Consider the following 16,258-nt stretch of genomic DNA (forward strand, 5'->3'; position numbering starts at 1 on the left):
TATTAAAGATATCTAAGATTTCATAGCCAGCAGTGGCACAGGGTCATCATGGCCGTTTGTACAAGCGATATGAGACCACAGTCTAATTGAATTCGTTTTTTTTTTTCACTTGTTTGACATGCGGCAAAATCTTTTTTCCAATCAAATGCGTCTCGACGAATCAGGATCCGATCAGAGAAGTATGTGTGCGGCCTACTTTACACACACTAGCCAGGTTTACACAGTACATACTGTCTTATCGACAATAAGCTGTAAGCATACTTACTGATACTTACTCCTAAACTCTACATTAGCGCTCTTAAACATCAAAGTCAATTGAGCAATTAGTAAAAATCTGACTTCTTATAGTCTCATAATAACACATACATAAATGTGCCAATATTCTGGTTTTTTTTTTCTTTTACTCTGTGCTAACTTATCATTTCTGTCCTTTGCTCATTAAAGTTACATTCGCTGTCTGTCTTTCTAACCGGGGATTATAAATGAGGTGACGATTTCCAAGTAAGAGTTTGACTTTTTCCATGATCTGGGAAGGGGTTATGGTCTTGAGCGTTAGCCTTAACTGAGCCGTGTCGTTCAATAGAGTCTCCGTGCACCAGTGTCAGCGTGCTAACAGCACTATACAGGATTAATTGGAGTGTGTTACGCGGAATGCCGGCTAGCCTTGGCGTCACACCATGTCTTTAATACGGCGTGTTGGTAGAAGACACTAAAGATTTAATGAGATGTGCTGGGTATAGACCATACAGGGCCGAGTTTCAGATCACGGTGCTGTATGATTGCTTAGCGAACACTGGAAAGAAGCCACAGCCTCGCACAATCTCTCGCCTCACAGACACCTTTAGCCAGGGTGGGCTGAAATCCCATTATTTATTTATTTATCTCTCCCAATACACGTTTAATGAGCTCGTTCAGGCTACATCTGGGGGAATTTAAAATTTACAACAAGACACACAGAGCCAAAATGTGGTGGGACTAAAATATGAAATAAAATCAGTATCAAACTCAGGAGAAAGAGAGAAAGAAAGAAAAAAAACCTTTATGACTTTATGAGCTTGTTGGTTAAGTTTGGAAGATCAGAAAACCACAAGCTAGAGGAGAAAATAAGAACGTGTGCATTTTATGGAGCGATCATAAAATACTGCTGCACATATTAATCTTAATATGAGTCATATCTTAAACCCAGGTTGTTAAAAGCCCTATTACTGTAAGTAAACAATGTTGCGGGTTTGGACAGGAAAACTTCTTCCACACAGCCGGCATGGCGTCGAATGTGGAAAACAAGGCTAAACTCGGCCTGACTGCTTAATGGACAAGAGCACTGACCGCAACTGAGCTTTTACATCCATCGATCTGAACAGTGAGACTATCAATCAAAAAGGAGAAGAAAATCTATAATGAAGGACTGAACGAGTGCTGATGGAAACTGGTTTCGGGTCATTACACAGCAGTCGTAAAAGTTGTTACAAAACAAACGTCTCATGTTCGGCTTAGCATAATTCTTCCAGCACGGCAGTAAAGTTCAGGAGGGTTCAGGAACAGACTGAACATCACAGTAAAGATTTACTCTGTAGAACCTGAGTGATGTCACTGATTAGGATTTATGGAAAGAAAACTAAATGCTGATTGAGGCAAACGTTTATGAAAATGTTTAATAAAATGCAACAAAACGATTTAAACGTCTTCAACAATTACATTTGATATATACGGTAGTATTCGTCGTGTTTACATTGCACATATACACTTTTTCTTGCAAAAGAAAATTTTTCGTCCTTACTTGCACTATTTGTCATTTATAATTTGGTGTCCTTTATGTTAAAATTATTTCAGAGGTTGCTGGAGGAATCAGTCAAATTTCATTGTACTGTGTAATAGAATTAAATTTCTTGAATATTGAATCTTAAAAGCTGTTATTTTGTTAATCAGATGTTTTCATTATACAATTTTAGCCATAATCATTCACATAAGATTAAATATTAGTCATATTGATGCAAACTGTTTTGGGATTAGAAAAAAAATACCTCAACAAGCCTTTTGGGAGCTAAAAGAGTCATTTATATTAATGATTCAAATTATCTGACTCACTGAAAAGAGATGAAAGTCGCATCATTAGTTGCAACTCCAGACCCAGTCAAACAATCCGAGAGCTTTATTTGAGCAAGGTAAATCAAATAAATCATTTCATGTGAGAAATTACATCTAATCACAGTGAGAAAACAGTAAACTAATGCGAATGCAGGAACTGAGCCAAACATCATGTAAATAATTTTGGGCCATTTTATTCAAAGTTGTTAGGTGCTCAATTAACTCTTGAGGTGCAAATTAAAAGGAAAACAATAAATGGAAATGCTAGAGAAATATAATTCAAGATATCTGTACCAAAGAAGAAAAAGATAATAAATTCTGGAAATGATAAATATATTATTATTATTATTCATTCATTCATTCATTTTCTACTGTTTATCCGAACTTCTCGGGTCACGGGGAGCCTGTGCCTACCTCAGGCATCATCGGGCATCGGGGATACACCCTGGACGGAGTGCCAACCCATCACAGGGCACACACACTCATTCACTCACACACTCACACACTACGGACAATTTTCCAGAGATGCCAATCAACCTACCATGCATGTCTTTGGACCGGGGGAGGAAACCGGAGTACCCGAAGGAAACCCCCGGGGCACAGGGAGAACATGCAAACTCCACACACACAAGGCGGAGGCGGGAATCGAACCCCTGACCCTGGAGGTGTGAGGCGTGCTAACCACTAAGCCACCATGCCCCCATTTTTATTATTATTATTATTATTATTATTATTATTATTATTATTGTAATTTCTGTATGTCATGTACCTTTTGTGACCAGTGAGTATGTAATAATGCTCTGCTCCACTTAGTATTATGAGATTCCTTTTCTATCATAAAGAAAATGACTCTGCCCCATTCATGAAAGCTCGCTAAATGATTCAATGTGAATAAAGTAATGGAGAAAATCTAAACCCTAATGCTGTCAAGTCACTGCGTGATAGTAATGCGATAGTAGGATGACATGGCTGTCAAAATAGATGAAAGAAAGACCTTAATCTTACACATAGTAACTATTAAAATAAGGTCACATTGAACAAAAACATGGTGTTTAAGCAGCATTTATATATTTCTTTCACATCAGTACGTTCCTGAGCTCAGGTTACTGTCTATGTGAATTTTCTCTTTGTCTATGTGGGTTTCTTCTAGGTTCTAGGTTTCCAGATATCTGGTGACTTTAATCGTGAATATGTTTCTGTGTGTATGTTAATCTTTCCTAGCAGCATTTTGTCACACCTAGATTAGTGCAGAGCAAATCATTCATACACTGTACAGTATAGTGCACCTTCAAATGAGCCAGAATGCTGCAGCCAGGTCCTCTGATGCTCATATGGAAATATGAGCATATCACTCTCATGTCTTGTTTCGTGTTCCCTTTGTTATTAAACCCTGTTTTGTTTTGCTATCTTGCGTTTGGGTCTGCTTCCTGCCCCGCGTCATGACATTATCCATAAGAACAGATTCCTGGATGGCTAGTCATTATAAATCTAATCTAGTCATAAATTTCTATGTTATATATATATATATATATATATATATATATATATATATATATATATATATATATATATATATATATATATACTATGACGATGATATACTAGAATATGTAATTGTTTGCTTAGCAACCAAACCTGATCCCTGGATACCAAGAATGAGTTGTATGGATTTGTTAGCTTGTCAGTAACAGCAACCTGTGAGGCTGAAAGGCTTATAAAGCTTACTTAAAGGTTCAAGATTCAGTTTCTCAACCGACTCTTATCACCTTTCTCTAGGCAGAGAATTAGGAAACCATGGAAACTCGTTTTACAGATGTTTCCAGGCTAATACAAAGATTCACATCATCAGATAGTGTGTGTTGGATATCGTCTTTCCTTTTGCAATGCAAGACCTCTTAAGTCTTCATCTCCCAGCTGCCCTCCTGCTATCCTATTATCAGAGTAAAGGACTCTGACAGAAACCATGCAACTTCATTACAGGAGGTTTTCAAGAATGATGTTAGCAAAGACCTCCAGTTGCCTCCTGTTTTCTCCCTTTCACACCTCAGGCTATAAGGATAGGATGACATGGTGTAGGGTCAACAAGTGCTAAAGAATAGGATTAGATTTCATCACAGTGACATTTTCACCTCTCACAGAAACAGAAGAAAAGTGTTGCGGCTTTAATGAAGCCAGAGACTGAGTTTTTGAGAGCATGAGCTAATATTCATGGCTGAGCCAGGAGCCTGATGCAAACCAGCCATGTGATGAATAAAAAACTTGATGCTTCATTAAAATCAGCTTAAAATGCTATAATGGTTCCCTTTCCACTGTGCTTCTGTCTCTTTCCTGAGGCGACATGCTAAGAAGTGCTAGGTGAGCAAAATGATTTTTCATGTGTCAAACAAAAATGCAGCGTCACAGCTTGTGAGAAAGATAAATTTAAACTGAAACCGAGTGTACCTGATACCTGTACTTCCTCATTGTCACATGGGGCTAATAACAAAGGAGAGAACACTTGTTTAGATTCACTATCCACCAGCCAACAAGATTGCAAGCCACATACATTGACTGTAGTTTAAGGTGGGAAAAAAAATCGACAGTGACATCAACTGCATTCAGTCTGCAATGGTTTTAGAGAAAGAATCTTATAATACATTTTTTCTCAAACACCATTGTTGAACCAAGACATGTTTAGGGTCTGGAGATGGCTTCTTAGTTTTGTCCTTGTAGCTAACAAACAATGGAAGCTTTCAGCTAGCTGATATAAAGGCTATGTTTAAATAATCATGTTCTTGTCAGGATTTATTTCATCTCAGTAATACCATGTTGTGAATATATCTTTGTGAAAGTAACTTAGAATCAAAACAGCATCAGAAATCACAAAGACAAGCCTGTTTGGGATAGTGAAAATTCGACAGTTTGACACAAGGATTCTTTATCATTGTTTACACATGCAGTTTGCCTAAAAGTATACACTTTTAAGCACTACTAATACTTTGGCAATTGTCTTTGGTAATTGGCCTTTTCTGGCCATGTTTAGACTTTTGTGCTTATATGCTAATACACTAGAGAATGTTCGCATTACAGCGCACTGGCTACGAGTGTACTCAAACTAAAATAGAGTGTTCCAGAGTAAAGAGAACAGCCTGATCTGTTCTGAGATGCTAACTAGAGCATTGCATCCTCTCATAACAGGAGGATGATAATATCCCACAGGTCCAAGAGAGAGGGAGAGAAAGAGAAAGAGAAAGAGAGATCACAGCTTGTGAACAAGTACATTCAGAATTAGCATCGAAGACCTCTTCGTTCCGTACCGCACCCTTTGATTCCTGCCCTCGACCAACGGGGATCCTGCAGATGTTGCTTCAAATCATCTTAGAAGCTGTATGGAGCCATATCTGTTTTGGGTTAACCAGGTTGCGGATCTATGTCCTGTATTTGTTATTAAACAGAGACCAAAGCAAAGAGAAAAAAAAAAAAGAATTCAGGTGCTTCTGCACAGGGTGATATACAAACTTCACCTCACATACAACACTCTACTTTGCCTTAGATATGCAATTAAACCATTTCCAAACTATTTACCTCAGACATACACACAAAAAAACTTCAATACACTAGTTTACCTCTGAGACAAGTACACAAAGTTCTCTTCAATAGTTTACCTCAGGCAATCCCACACAACACTAGCCAGCAATCTCATGTACCACAGACATACACACAAAAAACTAATACACACTTTTAATGCGATCTAATAGACTAGTTTAACTTTAAAAAAAGGACACGCAACACTCTCCAATACACTAGTTTTCCCAAACAAACACAATTCACTAGCCAGTACACATACACAAAAAATTACTTTACACATATCCACAAAAAAACACAGCAATACAACACAGTTTTCCTCAGACATGCACAAAATTTACTCTCTAAATCTTTAGTTTACCTCCAACATAATACACAACAATCCAATACATCAGTTTACCTCAAATATAAACAGAAATCACCAATATAATTTCCAATATAATAGTTAACCTCAGACATACACACAAGCCACTTTATAATACACCCGATGCACTAGTATACTGTACCTCAATCACACAAAACAGTCCAATACATTAGTTTACCTCAGACATACACACAATACAATACAATACATTTGGTTACCTCACAGACACACAAAACATTCACATTAATTATTTTAACTCATATTTAAATGTATTAAAAAAAATTACAATACACAGAAAGCTGGGCAGTGGGTAGAGTGCTGGTTTGTGAGGTAAAATAGTGTATTGGCGAATGTTTTGTGTGCATGTCTGAGGTAAGCTAGTGTATCAAAGTGCGTGTAAATGTGAGAAACTAACATATTAGATAGTTTTTTGTATATATCTGAGGTAAAGCATTGTATTTCAGAGTGTTTTGTGTATATATATGTTAAGAAAAACTAGTGTCTTGAAAAAGGTGTGTGCAAGGCAGAGTATATGAAAGAGCAGTTTGTATACTGTACATTTGTGAGGTACTTGTGTCTATTTCTGAGCTATATCCATGAGCTTTTTGTGCGTTGTTAGCTTCAACCAACAATCTCTGCAGTGCCTGTAGTCTTAGACTTGTTGCAATTCAAAGTGAGTGCTGGGGAAAATCCAGTTCCAACGTCGATAACAATCGATTAATTAAGTTTAATGAGTAGGAACAATGGAGTTGTTCTTGATTTCCTCACACATGCAGAACTGTTCCGAGTATCTGGCTGTATTTCACAATGTGGATTAAAAAGATGCAAAATGAGAACAAAACAGACGCCAGAATAACATTTCCCGTCTGCTTCCCGCTCCTCCATTACAGTTCGCTGCAGGATTCCCCCATCAGGCTGGGCACATTGCCACCCAGCACAATTCATCATAAAATAAATGGTTCTCAATCAAAGCCAACATGATGTCTGTACAGTAAGTAATTACTCTGCTTTTTACCCACAGAAAGCCACACAATGACAACAAAAGCAACATAACTCTGTGGACACAGGTCTCTTCTGAAAATTCAACTAGAAACACCTTGGCCGTGCAGTAGGATGATCACGCAAACCAGCAACTCGGATTTTGGCACCGGTTTCCAACGTGCCATAATTTTAATGAGGATAAATTTTTATAACACTGCCGCTTCAGTACAAGGATTCAATTATTCAGTTTGTGAAACTGCTAGAGTTTAAATGGGATTTGTTTGGATTGCTTTGTGACTTGAGTGTTTTATAAAAGCAAGGTAGGGATACAGTTATTCCCTGGATTTCCTCTGCCATGTTTGTTTTATAACCCTGTGTTCATGCCAGCAGCAATCTTGTGCCTCGTGTGGATAATCTCACCTGAATACTGTAAGAATGCTGCTGTAATCATACAGAGTCTAGTTTCTTCTCAGGTCTCTTATTCACAATCTGCTCATACTGAATCTTTTCAGGGACTTGGTACTGTTCTACTTCGCTCTTCTACACCTGTATATAATAATGATTTATAATCCTGTGTCTCCTAGAAGAGGACAGGTTTCCTTTAGGGCTCTTTATTAAGAATAGGATAGATAGAAGGAATTGGATTGTATCACTCAGATCTCAGCTCTATGCTGGTGACTAGAAAGCTTTAGTTGACTGCCTGTTGCCATGGTTCCACTGCATCCACACAAAGTTAGCTGTAGAACATATAGGAAACCATCACAAAAACAAACATCTAAAATCTTATGTCTAAATCTAAGCACAAAAATCGAGTGCTTTTGATTAGCCACACAGTGCACGGGACTACTATTGTCCGAATTAATACATAGTAAACAGATTGAACATATTCATATCCAAATGGCAGAACAGACTAGCTTTTTTATGTTCAGTAATTCAAGCACATGTGGCTCGTTTCTGGCAGGAATCTTAGTATCTTTGACTTGCCAAGAAGGAGCCAGTGTACTCTATGGACCTGAAGAACATGGAAAATATTTCACTTTGGGGGTTAAAAAAAAAAGGCACTGCTATCTGCACAATTTCAACTCCAATTCAACTTTCTAACATCAATATAAGCTGCTCCTGTCTTTGCAGATCACCAGATTCCTTTCACTGAAAAATAAATAAATAAATAAATAAATAAATAAATAAATAAATACATGTATCTACACATATATAAAATAAAAAGAAGAGGGATAAAAAACATCTCAGCACATTGTGCAAACGTTTCTTTCAGGAAAAAAAAAGCAAAATAAAAGACATGATTTAAAATTGTTTGTATTGGTCTTTCAAGTGAAGTGGCACATGCCATTTTTGTCATTCTTTACATATTTTACAGTAAAAAATGACTTTTCTTTTATTATTTAGCAGTAAATTTGATACAAATGTACTATGGTTCAATAAGGATCATTGGATTTGTTTCAGTTCTATCATATGTTAGGTGGAGCTAGCGGCATTTAAATAAATACGATTAAAAATTGGACCATCAGTTAATTCCAACCATCTGTTTCCAACTTAGGTATTCATGGGTTGTTTTTTTGTTAGTTTTTTTTTACATTCCTAGCCTTTAGCTCATTTAATGAAATGATCATAATCCTCCATGTTCATAAAAAGCCATAAAAAGTACAGACATCCGTTTAATGGAGAAAAAAAAAATTAATTAACTGATGTGTTGTACTTCAAATCAACCAAACTTAAAACAACCCAATGTACACACAAACTTCAAACATTTACACAACATTTACATTTGGCAGACGAACAAAATTTATCTCACCTCACACACACACACACACACACACACACACACACACACACACACACACACACACACACACACACACACACACCATTCATAATTCCCTACTGTAAGTCATGTAAATACGTTCATAAGACACTACGATTAACACAGAAAGCTTTGCAGTAGTGTATAAGAGAGTGCTGGTGTGTGAGGTAAAATAGTGGAGCACGTTTTGTATTTATTTCTGTGCTAAACTAGTGTATTGGCGTATTCTGCGTGCATCTGTGAGATAAACTAATGTATATAATTATACTGTACTTTAACTCTGGACTTGCACAGCACAGTGCCACTTTAAACACTATATACACTATTTACACACCATACTGCACCTGGACACTTTAAGGACGATCTTTAAAAAACCATACACATTTATGTATATGTATATTTATGCATATGTATATACATTATTTCTCCACTTATATTTTCATATTTTATGTAGTTTTTTATATAGTTTATACTTTTTTTTTACTTATCTATCTCCTTTTGGTTTTGGTTTATTTTAATTCAAGTCTCAGACTTTTGCAGTTATAGTTCATATTATCCAGAGATTAATTAGATTTAAAGAGTAGGAACAATAGAACAAGTAAACTTTCATTAATTCATTGGTATGTTTGACTTGATGTCAACCACATACAGTATGTACCTACCTTGTACATTGAAACAGAAAACCACCAATACTTTATATTCTGCACACACACAAACACAGACTATATAATATATATTTATATATATATTCCTATATTCTTTATCATTTTTTTAAAGCTATACGGGTACATTATAACACCTAGACACAGTAACCTCGTGGATCTGTCTCTGCTCTGATTTATTTAGCCTTCACAGCACAGATAAACACATTGGATTGAGTGAGTGAAGGCTATGAAATAATAATGAAGGCCCATCTGTGAGCCTATTATTACCTCCAATTACACTACAGGTGAGTTAATACACAATAAATGCAGTACTTCACCAAATTATGGAGATCTGACACCTGCAAGTGAGTTTTGGAGCTGAGATAATGCTGCATATTTACAGCATTCACAAGCATGGGTAGTAAAATCATAAAGATAAATAAGCAAGCGTTCACCTGGGGCATAGAATCTCTTCGCTGCCTTCTATTATTTATTAAACGGCCAATATAAACACGATGAGTGACATTTATGAAGGCCACCGAAGCTATAAAATGCTGTAAAATAGTCGGATTCTCTAATGGCTGAACACAACAGTGGAATAATTTAACAGAACAAAATCGACACGACTGGCAAAACAACTCTCTGGACGAAGAGAGAGAGAGAGAGAGAGAGAGAGAGAGAGAGAGAGAGAGAGAGAGAGAGAGAGAGAGAGAGAGAGAGAGAGAGAGAGAGAGAGAGAGAGAGAGAGAGAGAGAGAGAACTATAAAAATGGTGAAATAGCCAAAAGTAGAACCAGAGGTATTGATCTAGAAAAGTATACAAAGTGCAATACATGCACCTCCACCCCACATAATTAAGGATCAGGATCATCCAGGGATTCCTTAAATCCTCCCTAATGAGGAGTTTATGATGTTATTCCTTTTGAACACGCTTCATCGGATCCTAAAGGTAAAATTTAAGTGTTAGTGTTGACAACTACCACCCTTAAGTGGATTATTTTCATATAACCGCATGGTATTTTTTTGTCTAACCGCATCCTCTGTTACTCTGCTTCTATACCACAGAGATTTGCCAACAACGCTGATGTTTAATTTACTAATGAAAGACATGTTCATTTTAACGGTTTGTAGTTAAGATTTAATGTTGTGTAACATCTGAGAGAAAAGTGAGTTCCTGTTCTCGCTGTAGCTGGAATAAACAATCACACATCTCTCTTTAGACATTCACTCTTTAGAATTTTTGTCTTTTTTGTGTTCATTTTTATTTGTTTCTTTTTTTGACCAAAACAAACTTGACTAGACGTGCCATGAAGATTCTGAAACCCCATTGAGATGAGACAAACCCTGTGAGGATCCTGATGCATCTAAACATGAACCAGCTCCAGTTGGACTCATGCGAACTCCATGTGGACAACAACCTCCTAATCAATACACAATTGTCAGACTGTACCTGACTGTAGAAAGGACATTATTCATAATAAGACTCTCTGGTGTTTATAATAGTTTATAATCACACCCTCCAGTGTCACCTAAATGAGGATGAGGTTCACTTTTGAGTCTGGTTCCTCTCAAGGAGTTTTTCCTCACCACAGTCACCTCAGTCACCTCAGACTTGTTCATTGGTGATAAATACAAACACATTTGAATATGAATGCAAAACCAAGCAAATTATGTAATGTTTTGAGGAGCTTGCAATTTAAGGAGACAGGTTTTGTGACATCACATTACGCAAACATGTGTGCAGCTCTCCTAGTAACTCATTACATATAGGCCTTCACTGGAAGGAGTTTAAAAGAATACTCTTGTGCTGTCAATTCTGACAGTATTCCACCATTCCATAGTATTCCACCAAAAAAAGCACGGAAATTTGCTAATTTTGTGGGGGAAAAAATAAGCAAAAGCAAGTTTGCTGAATCACAAAAAACAAAAAAATCCAAAATCTTCCACCCCCCCAAAAAAATCCACAAAACAAATTTGTATCAGTTTTTAAGAATAGGTCAAAAATATTATTGCTGATTTTAATCATTATAAATTACTGAATGCAATTTATACATTTTAAACTGAACGAGGTTGTAATGATGGACTGTGTTTGATAATTAATGGTGAGAATAATTGTTTCATTTATTTTCAGTGTTAAAATTTTCATTTTAAAAATTTCTCTCTTTCTCAAAGGGGCTTTTTACACCTGGTCACTTCCTGTGTTTTCTGTGATCAGATAGCTATCCGATGGTAAAAAGATAAGGTCTAAATGCCCTCCGAAACGGTTTCGAGACGGATATAAATCCGATGGTACAAACCCCTTCAGGAGGTGGTCTGGGACGCGTTTCAGATGAAACTGGACAGGTGTAAATGAATGTGGTTGTTCAAGCCACATACGTCAGCGCTATACTCCTCCCAAACGGAAGTACGTCACTCGCAGGTGACTCGCGAGTCATGCATCGCGCCAGAAACAAATAACATGGACGACACGCAAGCACTTATTGCTCTTTGGAGCGATGAAAGCATCCAACAAAAGCTTTGTAAAACATATAGAAACAAAAGTATATTTAGGTATATGCACCGAAGCTTGTTCCATTTCAATTACCCCGGAAATGAGGTAAAATATATTTGCATTTTGGGCGGGAGTAGAAAGATCGGATCGATAGCCGATTTGCCGAGACGCATTTATGTGGCCTGATGTAAATGGAACAGTTTTAACAAATCAGATAGCTATCGGATCAGAGAACACACATGAAGTGACCAGGTGTAAAAAGGCCCAAAAACCAGTCAACCTGAGACTCCTTTGTAAAAAAAAGGAGTTTCTTTGTAAAACTTTGTTAAAATCTGTTTATAATCTGATTAGATTATGTGAGTCCCTGACAAATGTACTGTATAATAATCTATAGAAATAATAACGTATTCAAAAGAGCTCCTAAATTTTACAGCTGAGACTTCAGTGCGATTACAAAAATAATCAACTCATTCGAGATGTGTGCGTCGTCGATTCAGGGATTTTCATCACAAAAAACCTGCGCCTTAGACATTCTTATCTGGAGTTGCTTTTCCATTATGGTCATAAAAATATAAAACATGATGTGATATGAATTAGGGAGTTTGTTATCGAGCAGAAATTAAAGGAATGACTACACTATACATTACGGTGTACACTATGTATTACGGTGGAAATGTGATGTACACACGGTAACCATAACAACACTCTTACCAGCCTTGGCACTTAAGGTCTAGATCAGATTTATCATCGTCAGTAATATCGTTTGATGATGAAGAGGCTGTTTGCCTTCGCTGAGGATTTTCCAGGCAGAAAATCAGTAGAAGAGGAAGTGAGACTCGTTAGACTCGAGTGTGTGTAGCTGCAGTTAAAGTGGGAGCCAAGCTGGTATTTTTAGTTACATTGCAATGTTGGAATACAGCTCAGCGTGTCCTTAATCTCCTTATTCACTCTCTAACAAGTCTAATATTTCAGTAGCATGCTGTCCAGCTTTGTTTTGCCTCCATACCTCTAAATTTGACTCTGAGATTTAAAAAATAAATAAATAAATAAATAAATAAATTGCGGTTGCTCTTTTATTTCCTTATCACCACGCGCCGGGAATGTTTCTCCTGCTCTAACACACACGCTCTAAAGTGTTTGATGATGATGTTAGAACAGGAAAGGAAATACATGAAACATTGTAAAGCGGGTGGTATAAAGCAATCAGAGTAAAAAACAAACACACTATTCAAACACACTTTCTATATAGTACGGTTCAACATGCCGCACACTTCTGATATAAAGCTCTGTTCACACGTACGATGAGTCTCCGGGCGCTTGTATTGCGAAGCCATATATATGTAGGTGTTCCAAATACCGGTTGTCATAGTAACAACGTTTCCCAATGGTTTGGAGCAAGTAGCAATCCTAAAGACGTTATTTGCTGCCGCAAACATCGTGTAAGTGAAAAGTAACTTATTTTGAGGATATTCCACATCATAACTACAAATGAATAAGAAACAATTATGACTCTTTAGCTTAGCATAATTATTAGCAATTGAAGATAATTGACTTCAGGGTGGCGACAGTCCCGTGTGGTCACGCTGCCGTGACTTGCCTTGATTATTGTCCTGTATAACTGTTGTTTTATGCCTTACATAACACACCACGATGACTACTCAAACACACACACGCTTATGTTATTGAGCTGACGAGCTGAAGTGCACTACCATGACACTAAAGGATCAGGACCGTGATATCTCGGTGATCTTAATGAAATGTGACACGCCGACAGAAGACAGATGCACAACAAACCCGACACACACACCCACACACCCACACACACACACACACACACCTCGATGGCATGAAACTCTCACGTTTCCACATGGACACCCGTACAGTACGGTACAGTCTTTGTAATGTAACGAGAGTCTGAACTAAGCACTCACGTCCGAGTTAAAGCGGAGCTGGCAGATGTTGCACGTGATCACTTGCTTCTTCTTCGGAGGGATGGAGACCCCAAACGTGTGATTGATAACGGCTTTCTGGACGGGATCCATCTGAAAGACAAGGAGGGATTTTTATTTGTACATTTATTAAAAATATACTCGATTGAAATGACAGGTAAAGAGAGAGAGAGAGAGAGAGAGAGAGAGAGAGAGAGAGAGAGAGAGAGAGAGTGTGTCAAGGAGTTGTGTATTGAATAAAACAGAAGCCTTTATGTTGTCACATCTAGTGAAATTCATTCAAACTGAGGAGGTTTGGGTCAGAGCACAAGGACAGCCATGATACAGCCCCACTGAAGCAATGAGGGTTAAGGGCCTTGCTCAAGGGCCCAACAGTGGCAGCTTGAGGCTTGAACCCCAATCCTCTGATCAACAACCCAGAGCCTTAAGCTTAAGATTTTATCTGCTATATAATCTACAGTTACTTTGTCTACAGAGTCCCAACCCATCATAAGTCACAATAGCTTCTTATTATTCCTGTTCTTCTTTCCTCAATTTTCTCGTTCTTTTGTTTTTTCTTCTTCTTCTTCTTGCTTGTGTTGCTGCCGCTCTTTTGATTGCTGTTGCGGTTCTTATGATTACTGTAATTGTTGTTACTCTTTTGTATTGTTATTGATGTGTTTCTTCTTCTTATGTATTATGTTCTATTAACTTCTATCGGTCTCGTTCTGTTGCTCCGTAGACGACTTTGCTTCTTTCTCTGCCAACGTAAGACCGTTTGGAGCCTGATATTAGAGAAATGTCTATAAATAGAAGCTCAGCAGCTGGTTGATCGTAATCTCAATGAGGAATATTAAATCCATTTGTCTGTATTCGATATATTTCCACTTCCCAAGATTTTTCTTTTTTCTTTTTTTACAGCGCTTCATATTTTAGATGTGTTCCTCATTTCATACAATTTTCTTCCTGCTACAACTCGCACTTTATTCGTTTTTCTTCTACTGCGACGGAGAAGGAGATGAAGGAGAGGATGGAGACGATGCGAACGTGTCGCTCTTAATCCAGACAGTTTCTTAAAAGTTAACAAAGATCTCAGCGCTCATTAGGGGTCCTTCTCGCTGACCCACCGCCTGTTTTATTCATCCGGGTTTTATCTCCTGCAGATTCTTCTTTCGGTCTCCTCTTATGTCACACCATCGTTTCTCAAGTTCCTCTGCTTCCTCGAGTTCTCTCAAGAGCTTATACCATGTTGCATTCTTTATGTAATATTCGACTTTGTTTTGCCGTAGCTCTCTGATACGCCCGGGTGAACTGCAGCTGAACTCTGCAACGGTTGAGAACACACTCAAAAACATTCACCTTCACTCTGTATGGTTATTCTTTATAAATGACCCACAGGGTGCTGAAGCTGCAAATGTTTTAGGTTGTAAGAGAGAGAGAGAGAGAGAGAGAGAGAGAGAGAGAGAGAGAGAGAGAGAGAGAGAGAGAGAGAGAGAAACAAAAAAATATTGACGAGAAAGCAAAGAAAAAGAGAGAGACTGTACACACAGCAGTACACACGGACAGTGATCCTTTTACAATATTTAACACAGAAACACTACTGTAAACCCATTAAACCCACCCAGTTACATAATAAAAAATAAACACACATAGAGAACATTCATGACTAGAAAAACAATTAAACAAGTAAACAAAACCGACCTCGACAGGATTATAAGTGATTACAAACTGCCACCGTAGCTTATTAACATTTAAAATGTCCAACAAAGAAAGTGTGTGAAAGTGAGATTGTGAAGTGACGTGACATACGGCTAAGTACGGTGACCCACACTCAGAATTTGTTCTCTGCGTTTAACCCATCCAAAGTGCACACACACAGCAGTGAACACACACACAGCAGTGAACACACACACACAGCAGAGAACACACACCGGGAGCAGTGGGCAGCCATTTATGCTGCGGCACCAGGAGAGCAGTTGGGGGGTTCGGTGCCTTGCTCAAGGGTCACCTCAGTCGTGGCCGGCCCGAGACTCGAACCCTCAACCTTGTGCGTGTGTGTGCGTGCATGCAAGCGAGCAAGTGAGTACTGTATATGTGTGTGTGTGTGTGTGTGTGTGTGAGAGAGAGAGAGAGAGAGAGAGAGAGAGAGAGAGAGAGAGAGAGAGAGAGAGAGACTGAAAAAAAAACTACATGAGACTCCAGAATCCAAATACAATGAACACACTGACTGACCAACACATGACCACACACTGATATCAGATGTGAGATGTGGAGATGGATCGGTAATAAGACTTCACATACACACACACACACACACACACACACACACACACACACACACACATACACACACACACATATGCACACACATATGCACACACAT

General features: G+C 38.0%; 1 protein-coding gene across 2 annotated transcripts in view; it reads right to left on the bottom strand.

Annotated features, from left to right (window-relative positions):
• Window positions 1-14,026, bottom strand: part of znf385b (zinc finger protein 385B) — a 58,373-nt gene extending 44,347 nt beyond the window's left edge. The window contains exon 1 of one of the 2 annotated variants that reach the window (XM_047814919.1): window positions 13,879-14,026. In XM_047814919.1, the coding sequence (XP_047670875.1) occupies window positions 13,879-13,989 (111 nt within the window). In that variant the 5' untranslated portion in view covers window positions 13,990-14,026. The remainder of the gene's footprint in view (window positions 1-13,878) is intronic. The other variant, XM_027162539.2, reaches the window with a different exon arrangement.
• Window positions 14,027-16,258: the final 2,232 nt, after the last annotated feature.

The sequence above is a fragment of the Tachysurus fulvidraco genome, chromosome 6 (genome assembly GCF_022655615.1).
Source record: "Tachysurus fulvidraco isolate hzauxx_2018 chromosome 6, HZAU_PFXX_2.0, whole genome shotgun sequence".
NCBI lineage: Eukaryota > Metazoa > Chordata > Actinopteri > Siluriformes > Bagridae > Tachysurus > Tachysurus fulvidraco.